Source organism: Hyposmocoma kahamanoa, unplaced genomic scaffold (assembly GCF_003589595.1).
Source record: "Hyposmocoma kahamanoa isolate Upper Pololo Valley unplaced genomic scaffold, ASM358959v1 95450, whole genome shotgun sequence".
Lineage (NCBI taxonomy): Eukaryota > Metazoa > Arthropoda > Insecta > Lepidoptera > Cosmopterigidae > Hyposmocoma > Hyposmocoma kahamanoa.
Genome location: NW_020655010.1, coordinates 1 through 11,109, shown reverse-complemented (window position 1 = coordinate 11,109; position 11,109 = coordinate 1). Strand labels below are relative to the sequence as shown.

The 11,109-nt window shown below is 35.2% G+C and overlaps 1 protein-coding gene across 1 annotated transcript in view; it reads left to right on the top strand.

Moving 5' to 3' along the window:
• LOC113238410 overlaps positions 1 to 10,732 on the top strand; it is a gene marked incomplete at both ends in the record, with an annotated part of 25,551 nt that extends 14,819 nt beyond the window's left edge. The window contains 4 exons of the mRNA XM_026475239.1: positions 965 to 1,108; positions 4,612 to 4,732; positions 6,410 to 6,486; positions 10,514 to 10,732. Of these exons, the coding sequence (XP_026331024.1) occupies positions 965 to 1,108; positions 4,612 to 4,732; positions 6,410 to 6,486; positions 10,514 to 10,732 (561 nt within the window). The remainder of the gene's footprint in view (positions 1 to 964; positions 1,109 to 4,611; positions 4,733 to 6,409; positions 6,487 to 10,513) is intronic.
• Positions 10,733 to 11,109: the final 377 nt, after the last annotated feature.

The following is an 11,109-nucleotide window of genomic DNA, read 5'->3' as shown; positions in this document are numbered from 1 at the left end:
ATTATCGCAAAGCTCAAGTTAAACTAACGATTTGAGGTGAAACAATTGACGACACCCGTCAATTGTTTCGAACTCGGGCTGGCCAATCGGAGCGCAGTTGTCACAGTAATGATATGGCAGAATAGTTTTCAAACAAATTAAATGACATTTCGTCTCTATTCCTGGTTATATACTCGATATATTTTAAGCTACTTCTCGTTCACTACGCTGACCTCCCTGAGAAGTACGAGCAAGAAATTCTAGGGATTGCTCTTTTCAAATAAATTTCATCCGTTAGTTTGCCAGACTTAGAGGTGGAATGTTTTCTTTATGTCAAATTTAAATGGGACCTATACTGAGGTTCCCTCTTTCCAACAAAAAAAGAATCATCGAAATCGTAGTAACATACATACCAAATAAAATACAGTTGAATTGGGAACCTTCTCCTTTTTTAAAGTCGATTAAAACAATATCAATTATTTAACTGGTATCATGACTGTGGCATCACAGTACATTTACTCAAATATTTTGTATGCTCGTAAAAATATACATAATTTCAATAAGAAAAAAGTTATCCATAATATTAACCTTGGAGCTAAGTCCAAACTCATGGTACCACGATTTCGTTTAACCAAGGTAAACAACTCTTTTATGGGGAACTGTATACGTTTTTACAATAAGATTCCGGAGCATATATTAAGTTTAAAAACTACATTAAAAATATTTTGATCGAAAAATCATATTTCAAAATTGAAGACTACGTGTTAGATAAAGACGACATGGCTCCAGAATCCACACAAATTTGATTCAAAGTGTATTCCATAGCATGTAAGTTTATTTGAAAAGAGCAATCCCTAGAGTTTCTTGCTCGTCCTTCTCAGAGAGGTCAGCGTAGTGAACGAGCAGTAGCTTAAATGTGACGATTTCAAGTGTAAATTTATTTTACCTATGGAATAAATAATCTTTGACTTTGACTTATCTTCAGGTATCAAGGCACATCAGTGACCTCACTCTCTACAGACGGTCCTCTGCAGCAATCTGAGCACACGGCACGAATTCAACAATCGTTGGTGGTACATCTACCCATTAAAGTCGACTTTGGGTTCTCATTGGCCAATAAAACCCTTCAGTAAGTTCTTTATTGTAATTTTTAAGTTCATTGAACGCCACAATGTTTTACTGCAATGATGCCTTGTGAAAGAGTTCGTCCAAGGAAGTACTGCCACCTTACCTAATTCTGCCGCCAAGCAGTAAGGTCAGCATTACTGTGTTCCGGTTTAGAAGGGTAGAGGGTGCTGGTGAAATTATAGGCACATTACAAATTATAATATTTTTTTTGTTACAAGAAACGACAGTAAAACTTATTCAACTACAATACCGTCGCTTCTTTTATGAAGAATAATGTAAGCGTGTAATTTTATTCCGCTTTCAAAAAACTATAGTAGCTAAAGGTAATTGGGTTAGAATGTCAAACTATATTTATTATGCAGTGATGATTTTTTTTATTAAAAATAAGTGCACATTTTTCGTCCATCTCACTAGAGGGAAAGATGAGGTCAACGATGTAGCATACACACTTAAATAATGCCTATTCACTCTCGCCTTGAAAAGGTCCAAGTTATAACGTTCGGGAAATACGTCCGCAGGCTGGGAATTCCATTCCTAATTCCTAGCCACCTATATTACTGCCCTGCTAAGCCGAAAAGCGCTATCAAAGTCGGAGTAAGTTTTAAGAAAATCGACTTTTTGTTAATTGTATTTTCGCACCATCAAAAAGAAGATGAAGATTTGAAGATGTTAAAACTTATATTTGACTATTAGATTTATTAACATTTATTTTTATTATAAAGAAAGGTTTCTAAAGTTGAGATATGCAACAAACCTACTTTATTTATTAAACGGCCTTAGTTCCCTAAGAAACCGCTAGATGGCATTGCCCCTTTTGACGTTATTTCTGAATCGCGGTGTTAAGATTTTCCCTCGAATGGTGACTACTCGCACACAATTTTGTTAATGGGAAGAGAAACCTGAGAATACCGAGAGCTCAGTAAGGCAACCAGGAGTTGAGTCCCGGACCCGGACCTTCTGATACTACGTACGCTCATATAGGGTGAACAAACTAAACATGAGGAATAGCGTTACATTTCTATCGCTGTGACTGTCGTTCCGGTTCCAAAAAAATCACGGTAATAAATCACCGTGATTCTGTCACGACTGTTACTTCCGTGACCTTGTCACGCCTATAACTTACGTCACGATATACTGTTTTAGCCAGCGTCGATCCAAGTACTAAGTAATTTAATAAGTTTCAATTCCATTGAAAAAGTTGTTTTTGTATTTATTGTAATTTTGTTTGTTACTTATTTAATGCGAATCTTTGGATTGTTAAAAATAGCAATAAAGTGTAATGTAATTATATTTGTAGTAGAATACGCAAAGTAAATTATAAAATATCAACTCTTCCCATAATAATATAAAAATATTTTACTTTGTTAATAAATAGGTTTATAATAACTGCTGCAGATTTTTTTCATCCGCCCTTTCTAGTAGTAATAAGCACCTTCGACCCTTGTGAGTGAGCAAAGAAAGTCATCCTATTTCATTCACTCCCATTGCCGAATGGCCCGATTTGAAGAGAACTACAACGAGTGGCGCGCTCAGTCACCACGGAACGGAGATCGCGCATTGTATCAAATACGTATGTCGTGATGTGAGTGACGGGGATAGCTATTGGAACGGAGGAACACCTATGTGACTTTGGAACGTCGTTCCTTCGGAACGAGTCACGGTGATTCTGTTTGCGGCGGATCATCGTGATTTTTTCATCGTGACATTATTTATCACCCACCTCTAAGAGAAACCTGAGAATACCGAGAGCTCAGTAAGGCTAACAGGAGTTGAGTCCCTTCTTTGGAACTGCTACCCGGACCTTCTGATACCACGTACGCTCATATATGGTGAAATATTATGGCCCATCATATAGGGTGAATAAACCTAATATCGCGGAACGGTTTCCAGGAGTCAGTCCCTTCTTGGGAACAACTGCCCGGACCTTCCGCATATAAGGTGAAAGTGTATTGGCGACATACAAGGTGAAAAATAAATCTTCTGAACAACAATTTGGAGTTTCACTTGGCTGTATTGGTAACCTCATCCCACGGTAAAGTGAGAACCTCCCTCCTTTATAGATATAAAAATACGTCTTAGTGGTTTTTTAAATGTTTTAATTAGATAGCGCTATTTCTATTGTAATTTATAATTCAATGTGGATCAACAAAAGGTGTTACATAATAGTATTACAGCACATGAACCCTGTTAGGGCACTACAATGTCACTTAACTAAATTAATAACTTAACTAATTTTAAATTTTTATTGAATTGATATTCAATTATTTTTTGTGAAATTACTCCACTAGTTTGTTATAATTATTAATACACATAGAAAAATTCGTGCGGTCCGCTGGTTTGTTCCGTGGCTTAGTTGGTATAGCGTCTGCCACGGTATGCTAGAAGACGTCGGTTCGAATCCGGCGGGATCAAAGGAATTTTTTCTGAGTGTTCGATCTTTGTATTAATAATTATAACTTAACTAATGTTATTACTAATCTCGTACACATGCTATGTCGTTAATTATTACAATTATGAGATATATTATAACCAATTACAAAAATTCATCGCAATAATTAACATTAAAAAGTTAATAATAATAATAATAATTTTTATTTCAGGAATTTAGTCCCATAATACACAATAATAAAATCAGTAATAAAATTAAAATCAATGTAAAACCAAAAATAAAACGTAAAATCAAAATAGTAAAATACAGCAACTAATAAAATTTGTGATTATTATTAAAATTATCAAAATACAAAATTAAATTTGTCAAAAACTAAAATTACTACAATTTTGAAAGATAAAGATATAAAAATAAAATAATGAGATTGTGAAAACAAATAATAATTACATAAACATGCACTCATTTCCTATTCGCACACATTCGTTATCTGAATCACGTACCCTCTGCCAGAAATTGGCGATCCTACATCTAGGCAGGGCGAAAAAATCAGGCACTCCCGCTCCCGCAAACATAGCTGATGCACTGCAACATCTTAATAAATATTTATTTATTACATTGCATTGTATTGCACAGTAAGACCTTAACACTATTACTGTTACGGACGGCCGTACGCGCCTGGCCGATCAGAACTAGAATTTACAGGAAAATGGATAATTCAGGAGCTCTGATTGGCCGAGAGGCGTAGGGACTCATTGATAGGACCGGTACGGTGTACGGATAGCTTCCGAGAAAATAAAGCTGAAAAATATTCATTTAATAAGTCTACACAACTGGGAGAGGTACCTAAATTTGACCCTGGAATGGTAAATTTGACCAAAATCTGTTCAGAAACGCGTTAAATTCCAGTTGAAAAAAATCGATCGCTATATGAATTTTCGCCCGCGGCGTAATCACAAGAACATATCTTGTTTATTTATATCTAATCTATCTGAAATAAATACTAAAAATAGTTTAGAACAAAATTTAAAAAATCATTAAGTATTTTCTGGCCAATTTTCCTATCGTCTGACCATATATTGTTTTAAGGGTTTTGTAATTTTGATTTATGGTTTCAGATTAAAATGGACAAACCCTGCTCAAAATGGCGGCACAGCTATGCATTCACGAACTCAAGTTGCGCTTGACACCCATGAGGGTAACTTCGTTGATACAATCAAAATGAAAACTAAACAAAAGGTATTGTATTATAGTATAAAGGTTTTCAGTTAATTAACTAAAAGTAAACAAACTTCAGCTGTCACTTGCAAACATCGAGTATATAACCAGAAATGGAGACGAAATAAGGGCAATTTATCCTTGGCAACTCAAGGCAAAGGGAACCTTATATCACTTTTAAATATCAACCCTCGTTTGCACTGAAAAATAGCCAGCCGCCAACAACTGACCAGTGTGTACGTCTCCGTATATTCCAAAAATATTCTGTATTTATTGTAATAAAGATATTTCTAACTATGGTATAGTTCCATTCTGTGGTGTGGGAAAAACAGGAAAACCTCTAACGACAAAACAAATGGAATCACATTTCATCGTTAATTAAATATTGAATATGTAATTTTTCAATTTTCGTCTATTATAGAAAGCTCATTTTAACCTGGTCGATTTGAAGTGAAACAATTGATGACACTCGTCAATTGTTCGATTTGGTCATCGGAGAGCAGTTGTTACCGTAATGATTTTAAAAATAGTTTTCACCTTTAGTTTGACCTGTGTGTACGTCTCCGTATATTCCAAAAATATTCTGTATTTATTGTAATAAAGATAGTATCTCTAGCACTAGCGTGCTGTTCTATTCCGTGTTGTGGGGAAAAACAGCAAAACATCTAATTACAAAACAAACGAAATCAAATTTCGTCGGTAATTAAATATTAAAAATTTTTGCAATTTTCGTCCCTTATATTATCAAAGTTCAAGTTAACTGGTCGATTTGCAGTGAAACAATTGACGACACCCGTCAATTGGTTCGAACTCGGGGTTAGCCAATCAGAGCGCAGTTGTCACGGTTATGATATGGCAGAATAGTTTTCAAACAAATTAAATGACATTTCGTCTCTATTTCTGGTTATATTCTCGATGACCCTCACCCACCGGTGCTGGCTCGTGGGATCCCGTTAATACTCGCCACTCACCCGGTGATGGTAGCACGCCCTCCCAATTGCTTCCGAGGTTACTACCGCTCCCTAGGACTCTTCAGCGCCTGCCGGGGGACGATAGAAACCACTTTGGGAAACTATGACCTACGGAGTAGTAGCACTTTGATAACATTATTTTTTTAAGTGCACGTAGTATTGGAAATTCACTATTTTTAAACACTACGAAATCGCGGAGTAAGGGAACAATAGATCCTTCCTGTAACGCGTCTTGGTCGCTTGAATTGTAATTTATATAAGTGACAACAAAACTTTGGACGTCATTATCTAGAAAGTTACCAGAATGCAAATGCATCAGTTACAACAAGGAGGGCAGCATAATGATGTCCTTGTTCTTCACTCACCATGGTCACATTAAAAATCGACCCCTCTTACATAATCTATAATATTAATAAGCCACAAAAAGTTACATTTATTTTTATCTACGAGTCTAGCTATTACACTTAGCGGTTAAATTACAAAGCATGAAAAATAATGAGTGTGTTATCAAATTTCGTTGTCGTGCCTTGAAATTTTCAGGTGTTATACTCAAGTTTAGTCCTTTTAAAACTTTAAAACGCTCTCCTGTGAAGTTGGGAATTTGAGATTAGGATTCTTTACGTAGGAGGGGCCCAAATGTTGTTCAAAATGCCGGCGACACGGTTAAAGTTTTACGAAAACTTCTGTACTTAAAAAGATTTGTTTATTTTTTACATTTTTGTTTCAGGATGATGACAGTATATTTTTTGATTGCGAACATCCAATGTCTGGATCCGAAATATCTGACTTATTAACTTCCAGAAGGTATATTTTATTAACTTACATAACTAACTTCACTTAAAAAACATTTTGATACCTTTAATGAAGACTACGCCTTTATTTTTTGGTAATTTTGTGTTATTTTTGAAAACAGCCATTTTTATTTACTAATATTATGCTCCCCGAATTTTGTGAAAAAAAATAAAGACACAAAAAACAAAATAAAAACAGAACAGGTCCAACATTAATGTTCATTGGGGGTATCGATTTATTTATTATAACTTAAGTAACTTATTTCACTAAGTAATTTAACTAAGTTAAGTGACTTCCACAACTAATTAACTTAAATAACGAACCTATATAACTATTTATTTAACTAACTTAGCTAAACAAATTAACTAATTAACTTAAGTAAGTAACTTGAATGACAGTTTAACTAGCTAACTTATCGAGTGAATAGTTAGCTAGTGAATAGTTATATTAGTTTTTATAAACAACAGCGTTTAGGGCACTTTACATGACAAGAATTAACCTACTACTTATATTAAATAACTAACTTGGAAACCAACTTAATTAACTATTTAAAATCTACTTGCAATTTTTTTAGGCGAGAAATTTTTGACGAAATTTTTTGTTATTCCGGGTTTTTTCCCAAAGAGCTGTATTAATCTATTTGCCCAATGCCCAAATACGTGGTAAGAAACGGCGAATACGTAATTTGGTATCAATTCCATACGATGTCGATGTAAATAGTACATTGTGTATTAAATAGGAAATTACTAACGAGGGTCTGTTATAAGTCCAAAGCCAAAGGCTGAGGGCTCTAATAACTCTAGTTTTGGAATTTTTTACAGTCCGTGATACATACGATGTTTTTCATCCCATTTACGAGGAAATAAATATAATATAAATATGGTTCACAACATAATAATTGTGGATTTTGCAAGTGGGGGGCTTTTTGTTGTTTTTTTTTTAATTTATTAAGGCTTTGGCAAAGCCATCAGCTTAAATATGAAGTTTAATTGTTTCTGTACATGTGGCCGCCACAAAGAGTATAGGCAATTTGAGGCGGCGTGCTTCGATTGACTCGGGATTCCTTAGAACGGGCCGATACGGGTATTTTAGTTTGAGATTCGTATAATTTCGCGTTTTAATCTTCGATTAAGGCACAATAGCACTATCCTGTTCCACTTTAAACTAGATTTCACAAAATAATTGAAAGTCAAAATAAAAACGACACTTTTCCCTCCAAAATGCCCAGAGCGAATCCGCTTTTTGTTGTTTTAAATTCTCCCACAGATATCACAAACTAAAATGTTGTAAAAAGTAAATACGCATACAGCCATGATGGATTGTAAAAGAAAAATTGCAAAATTTTTATACAGAAAACAATTAAAACCAATTACAAGACATTCTTAATAATTGAAGATTGTACAAGAAGTGCATAAAATGCGTCATTTTACCCCAGACGAGTATATCTACCCGAGCTGCAGGCGAATGTGGACTCTTAAGTTGAGGGTAAAAGGGGTTTTATGAACGAGTTTATAAACTCTGCTTTTCATTTCGATTGCGAGGAAATTGAACAGCAATATTACAAATAAACGATTATTTAATTAAAATTGAATGTAAAATTACAACAATTCGTGGCTGTTGGCGCAGGCGTCATTGCCTCGGTCTTAAACGACGATTTTATTTTATGCACTAGAGCATAAAATCCTGCCTATACCATATCTACGAACGTATATAGCATATATACGAACTTAAAGAGCATGAGAAGAGAAAAAGTATTTAAGTAGTTGTAATTTTGAACTTGGTCTTGCTTGAAGATGAACTTGACCTATGAAAGGAAGTATGTCGCGCTACAAATAAAAAAAAGGCTGGCTGAAACCATGGCTGATATGGAAAAAATATAAAGAAAAAAGTTCTGCTGGGTGTAGGCTACATAAAATAGGATTCTATGCTCTAGTGCATAAAGTGAAATCTTCGTTTAAGACCACGACAACCTGTCGCCAACAGCCACTCACACTAGAACTTTATAAAATAAAGTTAAATCCGTGTCATATTACAAAATTAACAAGAGTAGGTAATACTAATAATATAACTTAGAAATAGAAATGTATAAAAAAATCAAAGCTTGTAAAATTAAACTGAGCGTGTAGTTCGACCTGTTACATGTAGAAAAAAAAATAAAAAAGTACATTGGCCGGGAGTTTTTATTTTTTCTAGGCATTACGTAGTTGTGTTTGAAACTGTTTTACAATTCACGTTAAATAATGTAGTCGAGTAAAAAGGAAATTACCCTCCCATCTAACAGTTTAATGGAGAGGAATGCGAAAAACTTCGTAGAGCAGATATTGCCGCCAAAATCTAAGCTAATTCATCGATCGAGGATCGAGGATCGAGGATCGAAACACAAATGAATACATATCGAGTTCTTAGGTCAACCGTGACCATTGGACCTGTAAAGGCCTCGAAACGTTGGTTTGTTTGAAAAAAACAAATATTCACGATTTAAATTCGGAAAAATAGTTTCATTTCCTATGTGTAACAATCGCGAAAACCTAAGAACTCGATATGTTATTTGTCTTCTAATTATTGCTTTTTTATTACATTTTACTTTTGTTAAAAATGAGATTTGGGCTCTGGATGAAGAGGTCGCGGCTTTGGTTCCCGGTAGAAGCAATTTGGAAAATATTTTTTTCTAAATTGTTTCTGTTCTGAGTGTAATAGTTTCATTATAACTGAAAACGTTTTCGGAAAGTGTTTTCTTAACGTATTTCGATAAATTGTCCAAGAAATTTCATCACAAATAAAAAGTAATACAGTAAATATGCTAGGAAAGACCATCACATTAAATATAATCTAATTGTTCCAACGATATCTATGTACTACTGTACTAGATGCGGCGTTCAAGACACACGCTGTGTTTTACTGACATGCAGTGAAGACGCTGCATGTCATTAGTTGATTGTCAAACATTCAAGATGGCGGACGCACATGCGGTTATCTTTGAAAATTAATTTACATCGGTGTGTTGCCACGTTTCGCTATTTGACTAATTGTGTAATTTATAAACTATACAATAACAGGCGGCTGTCACCTTTTCCATCAAAATAAGGATGTGTCATCATATTATGAAGTGGATAAGGTGGAAGCCGTAGAATAATAACACATAGAAACCTCGCTCGCACACGCTAAGTGAGGCAAATTGAAGCGCGCCCAATGGGCCTACACGAGCGGGCGGGCCTTCAGTGCTCAAGGTCAACTTGCACCGAATTTTAGCTAAAAATGACGAAATGTGCGGTAAATGAGTGTAAAAATACGTCAGACAAACATAAAATAGATACTAACATCACATTCCACAAGGAAGTAACGCGTTTCAACTTGTATTTTTATATTAATATTCACTAAAACCGAAAATTAACCTACTACTAAAACTAGCTTACATGAATTTGATTTTTGCCTTACTTGTGACAGTGCGTTTGATATGAAACTATCATTCTATGCGTTATTATTCTAAGGTGGAAGCCTTACCTACCCAAATACATGGCGGAAAATTGATTTTTATAAAATTACTTCAATTTTGAATTCGTTATAATATTGTTCTAACAGAGGTATAATTTTTTTAAGAATATGTGCTAAATAGTACAATTTAGGTATATTTTTTTGGTCCATTGTATAGGGCCATTCTAACTCTCGTCTTGAGCCCACGACCATACTGCACCGTAGTATTGTTCTTACCAACTGACCTACGAGTCAAGTTATCGAGTTGTTGAAATTCTCCTACGTGTAATAATCAAAGATCTTTGTTCTGTATTTTTCGGCATTCTCAACCGCTAGTGACATCTAGTGAGAGATTTTAGAACCTTTTTTCGAAACTCGATTTACAACAAATATTTACTAGTAAATAGTTTCTGCCCCCGATATTGGGCATTAATCGGTATTAACCCAATTTAAACTATGTTTCTGACTAAGTTATGTAATTGAATTATACGCCGTATTATGCGCGTGTAACTGTACACAAGGACAAAGTTTTTGCACGTTCGCCCTAAATATCTTTTTCGTTCCACAGTCTCCTAACTTATTTCTACCCATCCCAACTCCTATTAAACAGCATAAGGCTGATCACCTCTCCGACCCCAGGGTCCTGTGGGGTGATCCTACCACCTCGTCAACTCCAGACAGGGAATCAGTTCAGCGTCAAGATTAAAGTTGAAGAGTTGGAGATCGGTGATGAGGAATACGTGAGGATGGTAAATGGACGGATCAGATTCGAATTGTTGTATTTTAGGTAAGTTCGTTTTTTAGTTGGCAGTTTTTGTTAAGCAAGTTTGGTAGAAGTTTCACAAGCTGTGGTAGCACAGTGGTTTGAACTACCACCTCTCAAGCAGAGGTCCTGGGTTCAAATCCGGGCTTGCACCTCTGAGCTTTAGGAATTTATATGCGAAATTTGATGTTTACCATGAACTTTTAAGTGAAAGAAAACTTTGTTTTTATAATATCAAGTAACTGTAGTAAGCGACACGCCTATCTATAACAGTTGCAGTGCCGTTCAGAGTTTTAAATTGCGAAGATCTTATGGGCAGTGTCACTGCGCCCGTCACCCTGAGACATAAGTTAACAAGACCCATGTGCCTGTAATTTCACCAGCACCCTTACCTTTCTAAA